Below are 20,268 nucleotides of genomic sequence, written 5' to 3' on the forward strand. Positions count from 1 at the left end.
TATCTTCAGAGCTCTCAAGGTTTACATCGCCCCCACGGAGGGACATAGAAATGCTGTCCATCTGTTCATGCGTCTCTCCTTGTATACTTTCGTCTGAAACGCTGTATAAGTTTTGAAAAATTTTACCACATTTGAAGCAGGGATGCATCCTTTGAAGGTCTAGGTCAAGTTTGATAAGGAGTGCCAAATCTTGAAGGTCACAGAGCCAAAATTAGTGTCTGTGTGTGATGGAGACTCTACTCCCAATAACTTTCCAAGAATTTCAGACATGGTCATCAAATTTGTAGCAACAATACATCCCTTGAAGGTCTTGGCCAATTCAATGATGAGTGACCTTGACCTAATTTTGCGGGTCATATGGCCAAAAATATCCAGAACACTGTACTGCCAATAACAAAGAAATAAGACAGGTTTACCAAATTGGGAGCAAGGATACGTAGATCTCTTGAAGTTGTAGATCAAGTTCAATTATGAATGGCCTTCACCTAATTTTGAAACTCACACAGCCAAAAATTTGTCTGTGTATGAACACTGCCCTGTCTGTAAATTTCCAAGGATTTCATTTGTAGCAAGAATACATCCCAAGAAGCTCCAGGTGAAGTTTGATGAAGGGTGGACGTGTTCTGTTTTTGAAGGTCACAGCGCCAACAGTAGTGTCTGTGTGTGATGGACACTGTATGGAACTCTCAATAACTTTCTGAAGGTTTCAGGCAGGTCTCCCAAATTGGTCATGCAGATACATCTCTTGAAGGTCTAAATCAAGTTTGCTAATGAGTGACATTGATCCACCTTTGAAGGTAATAGAGCCAAAATCAAAATAATCAGCATAACCTGCCTAATCCCTATTTAGGATTACTGGTGAAAGAATCATGTAACAACAGAGGGGTCTTGAGTTGTGTGTGTGTGTGTGTGTGTGTGTGTGTGTGGGGGGGGGGGGGGTCATCAATTATAACATGGTTGGTCAGGCTACACAAATTTCTGCGACAGAGGACACAAGGCCTTCAGGCCACAATTTTCATTTTGAACTAAAGAACAAAGATGCCACATTTAATTTTGTCTTAATGTGAATTTGAAGTCTCTTCTGTCACACTGTCCTTAGCATCCATAAATAGTACATACACATCTGTATAACTAATTGTCATGTATGGTAATATTTTTCTTAGGTACCTTGCATTTTTTTGCCTAGTTTACTCTAACAACTGGCAATGTTTTAAATGTTTTTAAACATTACTATTATTATTATTTTACAAAGCCCGGAAAAATGATCAAACCTGAAGCACAAAAGTTTGACCTGAAGGAAAGTTTGCACCTGGCCTACAACAGAAATGTATTTTTTTGTGTGTATGTATGTGTGTGTGTGTGGCGGTGTGTGTGTATGTGTTTTGAAATATGATGTTGCTTTTCATGATGTATATATGAATACACCTGAAAAATATGTTACCCAAAGCACAAAGGGTTCCAAGAGCTCCTCTTTAAGGTGACTCTTTGTCAGCCTACTTCTCCATGATGCATGCGTGTGTTCCAAAGGCCACCTGGATTTCCTTTCTGGGGTTGTCAGAAGGAGTTCACAATTCTTCCTAAATATGTTTTCTATTTTGGTTTTCTTTGACCTGTTCAGTTTTCTTTTAATGCCAGGGTGTATACGCCCAGTTGAAGGAGTGATTAGAGATGCTGCTCTCCAGGTGAAATATGCCATGGGCTCTCCACATCTCAGGAGTGGAGGCTTTGAAGTGTGTGCATGTGTTTTGCTCATATTAACTTCTAATTGCTGAGCATCAGGAATCTGGTAGTTAGATCAGTGCACTTCCTGGGCCACAGCATGATGAGCAACGGAGGCCAATTTCTATCCTCAAGTTATTACCCTGGACAGGAAGGAGACAGGCACCCTTTTTCCTACTATTACACTGAAAGGCATAACCAAGTATCGGGAATCGCATACAGGTTTGTCTGTGGTGCATACAGATTAGAAGTCTCCATATCCTGATGGGAGACACTACCAAAGGTGCTTAAGAATGACAGGGATTAGGTCCTGTGGCACTTCAAATTTGAGGCAGACAAGCAGCTGCTGGCCAACCAACCAAACATAGTGGTGGTTGACAAGGGAAAGAAGATTGCAGATGTGATCGATATGGCAATCCCAGCTGACAGCAACATCAGAAAGAAGGAGCAAGAGAAAAGCAAGAAGTACCAAGGGCTGAAGGAGCAACTAGAACAGATGTGTAAGGTGAAGTCCAGAGCGGTCCCAGTGGAGCTGTAACCCCCATATTGGAAGAGTGGCTCCAGCAGATTCCAGGCACAACATCAGAGGTCTCTGTCCAGAAGAGTGCAGTCCTAGGAACAACTAAGATACTGCGTCGGACCCTCAAACCCCCAGGCCTCTGGACTCGAGCTTGTCTGTCCACTTATCATCCTTTGAACACGTCACCATTTTTGACAGTAAATATATTTCTAAAAGTGCTATTAACATGAAATTTACACCAGATGTTGGTAACAACCCAAGTAACCCACACATACAAAGAAATCAAAACAAATTATTACAGAAATGATGTTGTGTGCAGTAAAATGGAATGAACTAGTAAAAAAGTATAGAACACATTTGAATGAATGAAAATCATTTAAAACTTACTCTGGTCTCATCTGACCAGACTATATTCTCCCAGTATTTCACTGGCTTGTCTAAATGTTGTGCAGCAAACTTTAAACAAACTTCAACATGTTTGTTCTTCAGTAATGGAGTCTTACATGGTGAACATGCACACCACACTTATTGTTTTCTTTTAAACAACTGTACCTGTTAATTTTCTGTTCTCCACAAGTGGTCCCAGGCTCTTGGACAACTTTTCTGATAGCTGTTTTCACTCCTCTGTCAGAAATCTTGTGAGGAACACTGGTTATGGGTTTATGGTGAAATTATGTTCTTCCCACTTCCAGATTATGGATCCTTCAGTAATCACTGGAACATTTTATACATTTAGAAACCTTTTTGTAATCAGTGCCATCAGTATGGTTTCCAATAATAAAGATGCAATGATCTTGAGAGAGGTCTTTGCTTTTACCCATCATGAGATGTTTCTTGTGTGACACCCTGGACAGGACACCAGTCTGTCGCAGGGCCACATATAGACAAACACATTCACACCTACGGTCAATTTAAAGTTTCCAATCCACCTAACCTGCATGTCTTTTGGGTGTGGGAGGAAGCGCACCTGGAAAGAACCTACACAAACACAGGGAGAAGATGCAAACTCCACACAGTAAGGTGGGAAGCGATCCCACAACCTTCTTGCTGTAAGGCAATGGTGCTAACCTGTAAGCCGCAGTGCCACGTTTAGGGCCCCTTCACACATACTGCGAATACATACAACTCCTGGGCATTTCAGGGTGGAACAGCTTGCAGGAGTGCACCACAAAACATCACGCTGACAGGCAGGCGTGCACATTGCCGGTGCGACGGTTCATGCACACGGGAACACAGTCCCAGCAGCTGTACGATGTGTAACCACATCACGCAGCTGCTGTGAAGAAGACGGTTCTGTGCACGTGGGAATACAGAAGCTTTCCACAGCAGCTGCGTGATGTGGTACACACACCCATGCATGTCCTGCTGGCATGCAGCAGGACTGACACCATATCATGTGGAACAGAGCTTTTCCCAATCCCATGTTTTGCACGCACTTGCTCGCTGCAGCCTATTGCCACAGTGATATATATTTTTTTAATTAGGTCCACGTGATGAAAGCAAGCAGAAACACGTGTGTCACAGTGGGTAGTTGTTAGTCCATGTCTGTCCAAACACACTACATGTTGTCCAAATCAACAGATCTCCACAGCTGCTTCTGTTGGCGGCCACGCCTCCTGTCAGTTTAGTGCACAAACCAAAGCCACACTCATGGGGCACTTAGACAATTTTCACTGCCAGCACAACAGTGATTGTCTGCTGACTGTTGTTGTGTTAATAGTACGAATAGCCACACATTTTCTAAGTGCCATGCGAGCGGTGTTAGATGTTCATGTGTGTCACCTGGAATTTGGCCAACACCGGCCGTGAGAGGGTGCGATGGGCTCACACAACGCACACTATATTTCAGCCGCTGGTATGTGCAAATAGTTGTAGCAACAGGTGTACGAGGCAGCTGCAATTTTACATGTTTTGCACATGATTCCTGTTTTATGGGCACTTTATGCACAAATCGACCAAATCTGCACTATGTGTGAAGGGGCCCTTATTATCAACAACATAAGGCTTTCTCAGGAATCAAAGCAGTTAACAAAAATGCTCCAGCAGTAAAATAAATACAAAAATGCACAAATATCTTCAAGATCTGATAATCCAGAAAAAAAACCTGTAACTACTGCAATGCAACTTGTAGACTTTTTTCACTTATTATACATACGAGGGCTGTCAATAAAGTAACGGTCCTTTTTATTTTTTTCAAAAACTATATGGATTTCATTCATATGTTTTTACGTCAGACATGCTTGAACCCTCGTGCGCATGCGTGAGTTTTTCCACGCCTGTCGGTGACGTCATTCACCTGTGAGCACTCCTTGTGGGAGGAGTCGTCCAGCCCCTCGTCGGAATTCCTTTGAGAAGTTGCTGAGAGACTGGCGCGTTGTTTGATCAAAATTTTTTCTAAACCTGTGAGACACATCGAAGTGGACACGGTTCGAAAAATTAAGATGGTTTTCAGTGAAAATTTTAACGGCTGATGAGAGATTTTGAGGTGATACTGTCGCTTTAAGGACTTTTCACGGTGCGAGACGTCGCTCAGCGCTCTCAGGCAGCGTCATCAGCCTGTTTCAAGCTGAAAACCTCCACATTTCAGGCTCTATTGATCCAGGACGTCGTGAGAGAACAGAGAAGTTTCAGAAGAAGTCGGTTTCAGCATTTTATCCGGATATTCCACTGTTAAAGGAGATTTTTTTACTGAAAGACGTGCGGACGGATCCGCGCGTCGGGACGCAGCCGACGCGGTGTGGCGGCACAGGAAAAACACCTCCGTGTTGATAACCATTTGTAAAATCCAGGCGGCTTTTGATGGCTTTCAGTGGAGTGAGTATATGAGAAATTGTTTAACAGGCAGGACATGTTCCAACTTGTCCTTAAGGCTTTCAACAGAGGTGTTTTTCCTGTGGCGGAGCGTCGCGGCGGCTGCGTCCCGACGCGCGGACCCGTCCGCACGTCTTTCATTAAAAAAATCTCCTTTAACAGTGGAATATCCGGATAAAATGCTGAAACCGACTTCTTCTGAAACTTCTCTGTTCTCTCACGACGTCCTGGATCAATAGAGCCTGAAATGTGGAGGTTTTCAGCTTGAAACAGGCTGATGACGCCGCCTGAGAGCGCTGAGCGACGTCTCGCACCGTGAAAAGTCCTTAAAGCGACAGTCTCACCTCAAAATCTCTCATCAAACGTTAAAATTTTCACTGAAAACCAGCTTAATTTTTCGAACCGTGTCCACTTCGATGTGTCTCACAGGTTTAGAAAAAATTTTGATCAAACAACGCGCCAGTCTCTCAGCAACTTCTCAGACAAAGGAATTCCGACGAGGGGCTGGACGACTCCTCCCACAAGGAGTGCTCACAGGCGAATGACGTCACCGACAGGCGTGGAAAAACTCACGCATGCGCACGAGGGTTCAAGCATGTCTGAAGTAAAAACATATGAATGAAATCCATATAGTTTTTGAAAAAAATAAAAAGGACCGTTACTTTATTGACAGCCCTCGTATACTGCACATTACATATGAGCTTTAATGAAAGTGCCCTGAACTAAAAGGGCATGTTCAGCACCACAGCCATTTTTTTTGTCTGCTTTGGTGTTTTTGGACATCTCATCGGCTTGAAAGCACATGAAATCAAATTATCATAATCAGTTATGCCATGCTTTGAAAATTCTGTCTCCTAGAGAAGGAGACATAAATCAATTTTCAAAGCGAGAGAGAAAGAAAACTGCTTTCCCAATAACATGGACTTGTTGCTCATTACATTGAAATGTTTGTTCTCAAAATACTACCATGAGACCATTTAAACATTACACGCTGCATTTGCTGAGGGGCATATTTGAAATATAAAAAGTTTTCACATAAAAGTGTAAATGGTGCGTGTGTGTATTTTTCAGGCGAGCCAGGAGACAGGACATCAAACATGGTGACCCTTTCAGTCAGTGCTGGGATACAGAAGAGAGTATGTAGAATTTATTCTCTTCAGATGTTCATTTTTTTCCTTGTATCTGTTATTGCAAAAAAGATTGACTATTTAATCACCAATCCCAATCCAACCCCAATCCAGCCTCCATGATAGGTTGATGTTAGTAGCAGAGATTTTGATCCATAGATGAGAAACACTTGTTTGTTCTTCAGGTCTTGGTGGAGAGCGTGTGGAGGAGAGGATTGTCTTTGGTGTGCAGAGCAATGCCACCTTCCTCGAATGTATCCCTAAATCCCAACAAGCGCGGATCCACTGGTACATGCAGAAACCTGGATCCGAAAAAGGGATGGAGGTCAGAAAGTATACTCATATAATACATGTGTACACACTGAGCAAGAGGCATGCAAAAGTTTGGGATTTTACATGCTTATTTAATTAAATTATGTTAATTCTTAGAAAAATAAAATTCCAGCTCCTCCTTATTAAAAATTCACATATTATGAAGTTAAACACCATCATAAAAACAAATCTCTACAACATAAATTAACAAAAACATCAAAGATAAGACAATGGAATGCATACGTATTGACAGCCTTTGATCACGTTTATAGCATTAGCTGTTTAGGAATTCTAGACAATTTTTGTCCACAGTTCCTTCATTTTCCGATGCCATAAGTACTGTAATTGGACAAGATAAACATAAGAATTTTATCAACACAAATCATCACTTGTCCAGCCAGTTTTCTGTAGACACGTTGGGAGATGGTTACATAAACATCTCCAAATTACTGGGGATGACTTGGGCTTCATTGTTTTATTTTATGCCGTGTATCTGGATCCGTGACTTGGACTTCGCTGACTGAATGAAATTATATGTAATTATGTATTTACATTTCTTAAATATATAATTTAGGTAGATTTAGGTCAGAACTCACTTTATAATGCACTGCATATTTATTATTATTAATATTATTATTATTGGTTTAAACCAGCATACCATTTATGGGTTTCCATGTACACACATACACAGTCAAATCCTTTCTTTTTTTCTTCAACTTTGCACTCTATTAACTGTAAAGATATGACACTCATCAATTTAATTTAACACAAACATAAAAAAAGGCAATTATATGAGTTTGACTTGATCTTGACAGGTTGTTAGGTTAAACCTTGGCCCTAACACCCACTCTTTACACCCACTTTGTACCATAAATCATATTGCCGCTGGCCCGGGTGAACTTACAGCAGATAAAAACCAAGCTGAGATCATGTGGATATGGTTCACAGCCTTTAAGGAGATTTAATCACCATGGGGTCACCTCCTTTATGGAGTTATATGGAATTAGGGAGTCATCCAGGGTCTCACTACATCTTCGACTGAAGTCATTACCGCTCTTTATAAGTGTCCAGGGCTTTATAAATGTCTCTGCTGCTCCTCTCTGACTTTGAGAAAAGTGAGCAGTGAGTAAAACCAGGGCCAACCTGCATTTGACCTCTTTACTTTGTTTTCTTTGTGTAGTAAAGTATTTGTAATAGAGCGGCTTCTGCTGTAGGCCACTTTTGACGATTTGAAAGATGACGAATCAGGAATTCATCAAGTGCTATTTTTAAAACCAAAATGGAATGATGTTGACTTGACAACAACAAATCATCCACATCAAGTTCACAAAAATTAATGTTACTCCACAAACATCGACTAAGAGTGGGTGATTTTGAAGATTTAATCAATTTCCACATAATCTGGTGAAAAAAGTGGGCTGAATTAGACACCAGTAAATACTGGGAAATCCCTGTAAAGTGGTGGAATTTTTTTTACCCTCAACAACAAAATTGGAGGAGGTTTTGTTATTACCCCTGTTTGTTTGTTTGTCTGTTTGTGAACAGCCTGGAGCCGATAGGTTTTCATATATCGTTATGAAATTTTTTACTGAATATTCATATCCTGATAGGCAAGAACTGATTCGATTTTCAAGGTCATAGTAGGTCTAACAGCGAAGTCAGGAAAAATCTTGGACAATTGGAAAAATCCATATCTTTAACACTGAACGAAATTTCATAACTCTGCCAAAAAAGATCACATTCTGTTCATATTTCACAGCATTATGTAAGATGGTATCCATTATGAACGGACAAAGTTTGATCCAAATTATGGATTTTGTGGCCATTTACCTTTAACATTGAAAACCCCATTTAATGTATATTTTACATTATGTCTTAAACAAATGTGCCCCCATCACTCTCATATTTGAAAGTGAGGTGCAGAGTGGCACTCACACTCGCCTGGCAAAGTTTGATCTGGATCTGATCCGGATTGTGGATTTTGTGGACATTTGAATTTAATATTGAAAAAACCATTTGTTGTACATTTTGCATTATATCTCAATCAATAGTGCCTCAATCACTCTCATTTGTGACAATGGAGTGCAAACTGGCACTCTCAATGAATAGACTAAGTTTGATCCGCATTTGATCTGTATTGCAAATTTAGTAGAGATTTCATTCTTTGTTACAGTGAAAAGCCCTTTTGATCTGTATTTTGTATTATATTTTAGCATACAAAAAAACACTTCTTACAGGGCTTTTGCCTTGAAATTTTTTTCCAAGATAACGATTTGTGAAATTAGAAACTAGTATTGGCGGAGTTTTGCACCGTATGAGCACGGTGCTCTAGGGTTTTTTTTTTTTTCTCTTTCTTTGACATTCTGTCAGGTTTTGGTGGAGGTGTGTGGTCTAGATCTCAGAGTGGTGTGAAAGGATCTTTGAAAATCAGGTCCGGTCAATGAGGGTGACAGACAGAGGAAGACCTACGTTGACATGTTTGCTTTAGAGGTGCAGAAAGGAACTCGATGACGATCTTCATCGTCATCTCCTGAAGATGACGGCTTGACCTGCCCTCCTTTATCCAAACATCTCTTCCATTCACAGCAAGCATTCCACGTTCATCTCAACCCGCTCACTCATCTCAACCTGCTCACTCATCTCAACCCGCTCACTCATCTCAACCCGCTCACTCATCTTCCTGCTTTAATACCACTCCCGCTCTTTCGTCTGCTCTTTCAGGGGTGAACGTAAACACACCGACAGGTGCAGAGGCCATTAAAGTTCCATGTGTTGCTTTATGGGCTTGCACAGCAGAAAGTCTTGTGCTTGGTTTTGTGTGTGTGTGTGTGTGTGTGTGTTTATGATCCTCCACAGCAGAAACCATAACAGAGCTTTCCCCACGGACGGCCATGTGTTTTTTCGGTAATGACCACAATGTGGTGTTTTCTGTGTTTGTGTGCTGAGGAATGCACTGTGTGACCGCTTGTGCTCTCGACAAAATCATATGTGCACACATACCCACAACTACAATAAATACACAAGTTGTTTTTTACCCTGCTGACCAAAAGCAGGGTACTGTAATCCCTCCTGTGTGTATGTGTGTGTGTGTGTGTGTGTGTGTGTGTGTGTGTGTGTGTGTGTGTGTGAACAAAATAACAACAACAAAAAGCTATAAAAATTGTTTACTGTAAAATCGCTGCTACCAATGTGGATAGAGTTGATTATAAGGTCATATTGGTCACGTTTGGGTTTCAGCTTCTCTCAAATGCTTGGAGTCAGCACATTGCACGTGTCGAATGGCAGGAAGTGTAATGGAGTTTTCAGTCAGTCCCTAGTATTGCTGGTGCGACCCATTACCATACCATTTGGTATGCACCATTTATGTAATACATAGCGCACACAGGGGATGCATTAGCCTGCTGATGCCTTTGATTAAAATGGTGATAATTTATGCAGCATGAGAAGATCAAATTATCTGCTCATCTGTCAAGGTGGGTTTGGTGAGGTGGAGTTTATTTTTTGTGGTGATCATCGTATGTGTTCCACTCATTTCAGCAACCTGCTCTCTCTGTTTCTCACTTACCCCCCAACTTTCCTCATCAGTCAAAATCTGTTGTCACTTCCTACTTCATACACCAAACGCCTTTCTGGTTTCTCATCATCTCCACCTTTTGTAAATGGTAAATGGACTGCATTAATATAGCGCTTTTCCATCTGCATCAGACACTCAAAGCGCTTTACAAATAATCCCTCACATTCACCCCGATGCCATGCAAGGTGCTCACTACACAACTAGGGGATTAAGGACCTTACCCAAGGGCCCTTAGTGATTTGAACTGAGGATCCTCTGGTCTCAAGCCCAATGCTTTAACCATTAGACCATCACCTCACCTCTCATTCCTCTCCACACTTTCTGTCTCCTCTTGAGGTACAATTAAAACACCTTTGACCAGCTGCAACTCACACACATACTCCTCTTAAAACTCATCTATTAAAACCATGAGCTAGACGACATTTACAGTATGTCTTTCTCACAATACATTTTGTATGCATGTGTTTTTTTGGATCAGAAGAATAGTTGTAAAAAAAAAGTGTTGAATTTCATTTTTGGCATTCATGTAAGTATGGCAAATACTTATACTTTATACCCACATACTCTAAAACATTTCAGCTGTCTTTAGTTTTGTCCACTTGCTACCTCTCTTTAACACAAAGAGCTCTTACTAGTTTTGGATGTTGACCTCAACTTTACAAGTTCTTACTAGTTTTGGATGTTGACCTCAACTTTACAAGTTGAGTTGAGTTGTAAAGTTGAGTTCAACATCCAAAACGTAGTAAGAGCTCTTTGTGTTAAAGAGAGGTAGCAAGTGGACAGAACTAAACACAGCTGCAATGTTTTAGAGTACAGAGTCTGCAGACATGCAAACAATACACAGTCTGAGCAGGTTCATGAAGCTGGAATTGGATTTTAGTCACAGATGTCCATTATTTTTTGGACAGCCAAGGTGGAAAGCCATCAAAGGCACACAAGCACATAATTACTGATGAATGATTTTAGCAGTGTTTATTGCAGAGACGTGTGATTTTATGTTTCAATATGTATGCCACATGTTCTGCCAGGAAGCAAGAATGTGATGGGAGACAGACGAGAAGTCAAATGTGAGGGAGGGTCAAGGTCTGGACAGCTTTTAGACTCTGACTTTTGCTGGACAACACATCATCAGTGTCAGAGCTGAAAGCACTGCAGAGCTCTGCACGCTCTAACACATACTTATGTGAACTCACTCAGAGGCTCACGTGCATCATACAGGAGGACAAAACTCACAATGCATAAAAAAAAAGCCCTTGGAAGCATGCACGCCTGTCTGGAGTTGTTCCCGCTGCTGTCTGGGACAACGTAATGCGAGAACATGTATGTGAAGCACAATGAAAGAAAAGTTGTCACAGGTATCATCCCAGTAGACATGCCTGAGAACAGCACCTGGTCCAGATACACAATTATTATATTATATACCATTACTTGATATGAGTGTATCCATGTTTGAGAAGGCAATAGTACACATTTTGGGCACAAAAAAGTCTATTCCAATTGAATTTATTTTCTCTTTTCTTCTTTTATTTTCATTTTTTCTTTTAATTTACTTTTCCACAGACGATTTGTACCAGTTGGCTCCATTCAGTTCATTTGTGAACTTTGCTTCTTATCCTTATATCACAGTTTATGACATCCTAATTTGTGGGTTCCACTGGCCAACATGCCACACAAGAGAGCTTTAACTGGTCTCTCATTTGGCATTCTGGTTGTATGTCCTAGCCAATGCAAATGGCTACTGACCAGCATCATTTTAATGTCTTTAATGCTAGCCAGGTTGTGTTATATACCCAGGTGTTGGTGACTGGTTTGACTTTGTAAGATTAATACTAGCTACAGTTGAGTCATATATATTTGGGCTGTGACACAAGTTTCGGAATTTTACCTCTATACATCACCATAATGGAGTTAAAATGAATCAGTCACAATGTCCCTGCAGTAGAGAATTTCTTCTTTAATTCAAGGGGATCCAGAGAAATACCCCATTAACTGTTGAGGAATTTGTTCAGATTGTGCTTCCATACAAATTAAATATTGGGATAAATTTCAATACAAATCATCACATTTACATTTAGTTTTATTCGTCACTGAATATGTCTCGGACTTGGGTCTTGTCTTGTTCTGGCTCCTGCACTGTTCAATGCTTGCATGGATGGGGGGTTGGGTAGGGTTGTGGAAACCAATGACTTGGGTGTTTTTGTTGGCAAGGAAAGGTTTACTGACCTTGACTTTGCAGATGATACTATGATTTTTGCAGAGTCAGTGGATGCTCTGATTGCAGTCCTAGATCAAGAACAAGATTCAGGCTTTCAATAACTTTCAGCCATCAAAAGCGTATCTGTATGTGATGAAGAGGTTGAACTTGTAGAGACTTTCACAGAACTTATCTCAGACTTATCTCAGAAGTGACATGCATGTCTCTGGGTCCTCGGCCTTTGAGATTGAGAGGCTGCTGGGAAAAGCTTATGCAGTCATAAGATCACTGGATAGAGTGGTGATATCTTTGCAGGCAATCGCAGGTGCAAGTCTTTAGGGTTCTGGTGCTGCCTGTCTTGCTGTATGGTTGTGAGACTTGGTCACTAATCACTAACCTAAGGCGACAACTGGATGTCTTTCGTACTCGGAGTCTTCTTCAAAAGGAGGCATGAAATTTCAGAAACAGTTTGCCAAAAGGCACCTGGGACACTTAAGCCTAGATTTGATCTGCTTGTATGAAAGTCCTTCTCCACAGTTTGTCAGAAAGTCCTGCTTTGTTCTGCTGTACACTATTGGAAGTAACTGGGTCCAAAGGATTTGTCTTCGCAGCTACTTTAGGCAGCTGTCAAGCCTCCTGTCTAATCAGTTTCAGCTCTGTCAGTGCAAAACTGTGGGAGGTTTACTTTTGAAGCATCCCCACATGTATGTGTCCACACGCTGAGTGTGCGCTGTCATGCGCTCTCATCTTAACACAGCTGTGTTGATTTTTGGCCCAACAACAGCCGTGCCTCCTGATGATTCATGATGGATGCTGAATGAAAAGTCGACACAGGAAATATTAGCAAACTGCACACATGCTTAAGCCTTCACAGCAGTCACAGTCAACTCCCACCATCATGCACAGTGCACACAATTGTGGTGCCACACATTCTTTCGCCTAAAATGTCTGTCCACACCTGCTTCAATAGTCTTCCTGTCTCTTGAGCTGCGTGATCCCACCTTGGATACAAATCAGGCATGAAATGCCATGTTGTCACTTTAATGGATACGTACCCCAGAGGCTCTTGGTCTATAACCATGACAAACCAGTGTGTGAAGGTCACCGTTGCACATGAATGCAACAGATACAAGATGCATGGTTTAATGATATAACTACGACGTAATGGGCACTGTGTTGATGTAATGGGGCTGGGCCTATACCATGCAATGTGTATAAAAACAACTATAGCACAGCTGTAGCAAAACTTAGCACAACTGTGGCACTTCAGGAAAACCTTTTGGTGATGCCCCAGCATGTATAAAAATTACTGGCTTCATGGAAATGCAAGAGATTACCATAGTTTATCAAAGGTCTAAAACAAGACTACAGTACAATAGCGGAACTTCCTGGTTCACCAAGGGAAACCTCTCGGACCCTTTAACATTTTCTAAGGACAAGATTCATATCCAGTTATGGGTATGCATCTCTCCCTTATAAAATGAGATGTTATACATCTACATACATAGATTTTTATTATTATTACTTTTTTATTATTACAGTGTCATTCCATTCAGTGCAAAAAGATACAATCAGATACAATCCAATACCATTCTTTGTTTCAGGTAGACATTTGTTTTCACAATAAAGCAGAATAAACTGAAAGTTGCACTACTTATCTTCAAATACATATTTTATAAAAGACGTGACTTTGTTTTTACTACTGTGCTGTAGCACGTTTGCACTCTTCTGCTCACCTTTTCTTCACCACTGGGAGCAGCACTACATAATGTATCACAAAGTGAAAGACAAAAGCCCAGAAGAAAATGCAACCTGTTTTTAGCCTGGAATTCATCTGTGTTTTTTATGTTTTAGCTTCTGAATTTTCTTGATTTGTTCCAATTCAAACCTGTTGTACAGCGGAGACAACACATTGTTAGTGGGTGTCAGCAATGACATGCAGCAGTGGTTAAAAAGACTTAAATGGAATTTCACATTCTGAACTGATATGACAGAACAAACAAATTGTTTACTGAAGGCAAAGTTCAAACAAGGTCTGCCACCAGTCTGCCTCTACTGGTGGTTGGCCCTCACTGCGGTATTGTATCACTTCCCATTCCGGAGCACAGCGGTGTTTTGCTGTATCTGTTAGCTGTTTAATCTGCGCAGTTAGATTGATCTAGTTAACTAGATAACGATTTGTTTCACAGTGTAATCTTCACGTGCCTTAACTAAAGCACTCCCTCTGCTGAATCACCTCTAAATTATTTACACATTATTCACTTTGTGTGTTTTTAGGAATCCGCTAGCTTAGCGCAGCTACTAGCTCTTAGCCAGTTTAGCATGGCGGCTTCTCCTGTCTCTCGCACTTTTCTGCTCTGGGTGTGAAATGTTTAGTTATTCCTCGGCCTCCTTTAGCAGTAATGGTACTTGTAATAAGTGTAGCTTATTCGTAGCTTTGGAGGCCAGGCTGGGCGAATTGGAGACTTGGCGACACCAGCAACCATAGTCAGTTGTCTTCCGGGGGCCAGAGCAGGCGACACTGAAGGAAACTGCTGGCTAAGGCTAAGCGTAAATTTGGTAAGATTGTAATTAATGTCGGCAGTAATGACACCTGGTTACGCCAATCGGAGGTCACTAAAATTAATATTGAATCGATGTGTAACTTTGCAAAAACAATGTCGGACTCTGTAGTTTTCTCTGGGCCCCTCCCCAATCGGACCAGGAGTGACATGTTTAGCCTCATGTTCTCCCTGAATTGCTGGCTGTCTGAGTGGTGTCCAAAAAATGAGGTGGGCTTCATAGATAATTGGCAAAGCTTCTGGGGAAAACATGGTCTTGTTAGGAGAGACGGCATCCATTCCACTTTGGATGGAGCAGCTCTCATTTCTAGAAATCTGGCCAATTTTCTTAAATCCTCCAAACCGTGACTATCCAGGGTTGGGACCAGGAAGCAGAGTTGTAGTCTTACACACCTCTCTGCAGCTTCTCTCCCCCTGTCATCCCCTCATTACCCCATCCCAGTAGAGACGGTGCCTGCTCCCAGACCACCAATAACCAGCAAAAATCTATTTAAGCATAAAAATTCAAAAAGAAAAAAATAATATAGCACCTTCAACTGCACCACAGACTAAAACAGTTAAATGTGGTCTATTAAACATTAGATCTCTCTCTTCTAAGTCCCTGTTAGTAAATGATATAATAAATGATCAACATATTGATTTATTCTGCCTTACAGAAACCTGGTTACAGCAGGATGAATATGTTAGTTTGAGTCAACACCCCCGAGTCACACTAACTGCCAGAACGCTCGTAGCACGGGCCGAGGCGGAGGATTAGCAGAAATCTTCCACTCCAGCTTATTAATTAATCAAAAACCCAGACAGAGCTTTAATTAATTTGAAAAGCTTGACTCTTAGTCTTGTCCATCCATGCGGTGGTTTGAATCATATTTATCTAATAGATTACAATTTGTTCATGTAAATGGGGAATCTTCTTCACAGACTAAGGTTAATTATGGAGTTCCACAAGGTTCTGTGCTAGGACCAATTTTATTCACTTTATACCTGCTTCCCTTAGGCAGTATTATTAGACAGCATTGCTTACATTTTCATTGTTACGCAGATGATACCCAGCTTTATCTATCCATGAAGCCAGAGGACACACACCAATTAGCTAAACTGCAGGATTGTCTTACAGACATAAAGACATGGATGACCTCTAATTTCCTGCTTTTAAACTCAGATAAAACTGAAGTTATTGTACTTGGCCCCACAAATCTTAGAAACATGGTGTCTAACCAGATCCTTACTCTGGATGGCATTAAATGAAAAGCCTTCAGTTAATTCAAAATGCTGCAGCTAGAATTAACAGGAGGCCAATATGAGTGAAATACGAGGTCTGTCAATAAAGTATATGTCCTTTTTATTTTTTTCAAAAACTATATGGATTTCATTCATATATTTTTACGTCAGACATGCTTGAACCCTCGTGCACATGCATGAGTTTTTCCACGCCTGTCGGTGACGTCATTCGCCTGTGAGCACTCCTTGTGGGAGGAGTCGTACAGCCCCTCGTCGGAATTCCTTTGTCTGAGAAGTTGCTGAGAGACTGGCGCTTTGTTTGATCAAAGGCATGGAAAAACTCACGCATGCGCACGAGGGTTCAAGCATGTCTGACGTAAAAATATATGAATGAAATCCATATAGTTTTTGAAAAAAATAAAAAAGACCTATACTTTATTGACAGACCTCGTATTTCACTCATATTGGCCTCCTGTTAATTCTAGAATAGAATTTAAAATTCTTCTTCTTACTTATTAGGTTTTGAATAATCAGGTCCCATCTTATCTTAGGGACCTCATAGTACCATATCACCCCAATAGAGCGCTTCGCTTTCAGACTGCAGGCTTACTTGTAGTTCCTAGGGTTTGTAAGAGTAGAATGGGAGGCAGAGCCTTCAGCTTTCAGGCTCCTCTCCTGTGGAACCAGCTCCCAATTCGGATCAGGGAGACAGACAACCTCTCTACTTTTACGATTAGGCTTAAAACTTTCCTTTTTGCTAAAGCTTATAGTTAGGGCTGGATCAGGTGACCCTGAACCATCCCTTAGTTATGCTGCTATAGACTTAGACTGCTGGGGGGTTCCCATGATGCACTGAGTGTTTCTTTCTCTTTTTGCTCTGTATGCACCACTCTGCATTTAATCATTAGTGATTGATCTCTGCTCCCCTCCACAGCATGTCTCTTTCCTGGTTCTCTCCCTCAGCCCCAACCAGTCCCAGCAGAAGACTGCCCCTCCCTGAGCCTGGTTCTGCTGGAGGTTTCTTCCTGTTAAAAGGGAGTTTTTCCTTCCCACTGTCACCAAGTGCTTGCTCACAGGGGGTCGTTTTGACCGTTGGGGTTTTTCCGTAATTATTGTATGGCTTTGCCTTACAATATAAAGTGCCTTGGGGCAACTGTTTGTTGTGATTTGGCCCTATATAAATAAAATTGATTTGATTTGATTTGATTTTGTGATAAAAACATAGAATTTGGCACACATATTCAAAATTAACTAATGTTTATTTTCAGATATGGAGCAATCCTGGAGCTGACCTCTAATGAGCTACAAGGGGTCAATAAAAATTACACAGGGGTCAAAATTTAAAAATGCTCCAATCATGTTGAACCCTATACCACATTATTTGTCTGATCATAACAATTCCAAAAAGGTGTAGTTTGGACTATCTATGACTGAATGTTCTGGAGTTATGGGGTAAAAACAGCAAGAATGGTGATAAAGATCAGTTTCAGTTTGTACAGGGGTCAAGAGTTAAAGTTGCTCCAATTTTGTTAAAAAGTGATGCAAATTATTGGTTGAAATAAAAGGATTAATAAATGAAATAGTTTTAACTGTGTTGAATGCTTGGTTTCCAAAGTAACGGTCAAACAAGATCGACGTCCATTGGATTCGATGATGTGTGACATAGTATGTTACACCGTAACATGATAACTAAGCATGACAGATGGTGCAAACTATTCCTTTTTAAAATGCTATTAACTCAACCAATAATTTGCATCCTTTTTTTTTTAACCAAAATTGGAGCAACTTTAACTTTTGACCCCTGTACAAACTGATACTGATCTTTGTCACCATTTTTGCTGTTTTTACCTCATGACTCCATGGAATTCAGTCACAGATAGTCCAAACTATACCTTTTTGGAATTTTTATGATTAAACAAATAATGTGGTGTAGTTTTCAACATGATTGGAGCATTTTTAAATTTTGACCCCTGTGTAATTCTTTATTGACCCCTGTAGCTCATTAGAGGTCAGCTCCAGGATGGCTCCAGATCTGACAATAAACATTAGTTAATTTAGAATATGTGTGCCAAATTCCATGCTTTTATCACAAAATGAACAATTTTTATAGAAATTTTAGCTAAGCTGCACCAGTAATGCCTCCTACCACTGCCAGGCATGTTGTTTTTGCTTTTACTTCACAGGCAATGCTGACGTTACTGTCACCAGTCTGATGAGTATGAATGAAACCGGCACCAACCGGTTCATACTACATTTAGATCAATTCAGCAGTCCGTGTCATGATGTAGTTTCATCTTTTAACTTAAAGCACAATTTCTGATTTGTATCTGTGAAAGTTTGAGTGGCGCTTGAGTCTATCAAGCAGCTGTTTTGTAATTTGACTATATTTGGGGTGTAGATACTCCAAATTTCTCATATGATCAGAAGTCTTTGCTCTTTCCTTCTTTGTGACCAGGTTCTTCAATGTCTGTTGTCTTTCTGTCTCAGATCAGACCGGATGATCGCATTATCCACACAGATCGAGGACTCCTTATTCGCTCCCTACACGCCTCGGATGCTGGAGTGTATGTGTGTGTGGCTCAAGAACACACAGACTTTACTCACACACTCATGCGTATCACACTGCAGCTTGTTAATAACGGGCAGCTGCTTGGAAGGCCAAAGCCCGGCGAGGACCCTACAGCTGATTTACGCCGCAGTGCTGAGTCCCGCCAGCGCTATAAAGACTACCTGAGAGTGATGAGTTCTCCTTTCGGCTCTCTGGAGGAGTACTGTGACTCGCTGTGGTTGGAGAAGAGGCCCTCTAGAGTGCGAGCACGAGGCCAGGGAGGCGGCAAATGGAAACACTTCCAGGAGATGAAGAAGAGTCGGAACAGGAGGCACCATCGAGAAAGAGAGGAGGAGAGAGAGAGAATGGAGCGAGTGCTGGGAGAAAGAACTGCAGAGGTCAGAAGGATGTGGTGAATTTACAGCGTTTGCAGGCTGGATGATGGAGCAAAAGAACTGCTGAAGTTGCAATGACAGATCAGTCCACGAGCAAGTCAAATCTGACTGTCCAACAAGTCAATTTAAACTTTCAAATATGAATTGTGTTGGAAAATTGAAATATCTTGTCCAGATCCGCTTTTTGTCAGTTTGCCGGGATGAAGACAAATGATATATAGTGTGTTTACAGCATTGCATGCTTTTACATCCCTTTCGCGTTGGAGCAAGAGATTTCTTGCAGATGTGCTACATGATGTGGTCTTTTCAATATGGGTTCACACCTACCCAAAACACACTATAACCGCTGACAGCAATGTAAATGTTGAAGGTTTTGAGCCATGGAATGTCGACATTTTGAAAGAATTTTGCAAAATAGGTGGGAAATGGAAAAAGAACTTGTGGCCATAGTTTATGCACTCACACTAAAAAATGCCCCCATACTATAAACAAAAGAAGACGAAGGAGAGCTCATTAAAAAAGATACATATAGTCTTTAGTGACTGTTGTCAGGTGACAATTCCCAATGTGTTTGAACTGTCAAAAAAGTTTGAGAAAATGAGACATCGGCAATAATCAAATGTTCCCCCTCTATGTAGATATTAAAGACTATCTCATATGGAAAGACAAAACTTGCATGGCAAGCAACACACAGGGTACACAAACTGAGATCTGTCCATTTCTAGTTAAATTTTTTTATATATAAATGGTCTAAATTCTGTATGCCGGTGTCGCAGACCGAACGGTCCCCCCCCCTAAAAATTGGTCTGGCCTGCCTTCACTGCACATGCGTCATTTTGGACCACAGCAGCTCGTCTGAGAATTAGTCTCTTCACCCAAAGCGATCAAAAGGAATAATGTGATTATTAACATCACATGACAAAGTAAAACCTCTTAGATCATTCTAAAGTCAGTTTTAAGCAGATATGAGGCTGTTTTAAGCAAAAACAAGGTGATAATCTGTGAGCTACTGACACTTTGAAATGACGGAGGCGCTGTGAACAGCAGCAGCATCTCGTCTGGCTGGTGCTCTGATTGCTTCCTCCGTCTTTTATTATGAAATAATGCTGGATTTCTGTGGAAATGATTGAGATAGATGAGGACTGGAGTGCAGTTTGAAGCAGAAATGAGGTGATAATCGGTGAACCGCAGCTGACGCAGTAGGGGGACCGATTTTTAGGGGGGCTGTTCGGGTGGCGACACTAGTATTATATACTGTGTATAAATATATAATAACAGTAAGCAGT

At 41.1% G+C, this 20,268-nt stretch overlaps 1 protein-coding gene across 1 annotated transcript in view; it reads left to right on the forward strand.

Moving 5' to 3' along the window:
• sema3d (sema domain, immunoglobulin domain (Ig), short basic domain, secreted, (semaphorin) 3D) overlaps positions 1-19,828 on the forward strand; it is a 112,420-nt gene extending 92,592 nt beyond the window's left edge. Inside the window, exons 16-18 of the mRNA XM_034176631.1 lie at positions 6,122-6,186; positions 6,363-6,502; positions 18,527-19,828. Of these exons, the coding sequence (XP_034032522.1) occupies positions 6,122-6,186; positions 6,363-6,502; positions 18,527-19,003 (682 nt within the window). The 3' untranslated portion in view covers positions 19,004-19,828. The remainder of the gene's footprint in view (positions 1-6,121; positions 6,187-6,362; positions 6,503-18,526) is intronic.
• The last annotated feature ends 440 nt before the right edge of the window (positions 19,829-20,268 follow it).

This window comes from Thalassophryne amazonica, chromosome 8 (assembly GCF_902500255.1).
Source record: "Thalassophryne amazonica chromosome 8, fThaAma1.1, whole genome shotgun sequence".
Classification (NCBI taxonomy): domain Eukaryota; kingdom Metazoa; phylum Chordata; class Actinopteri; order Batrachoidiformes; family Batrachoididae; genus Thalassophryne; species Thalassophryne amazonica.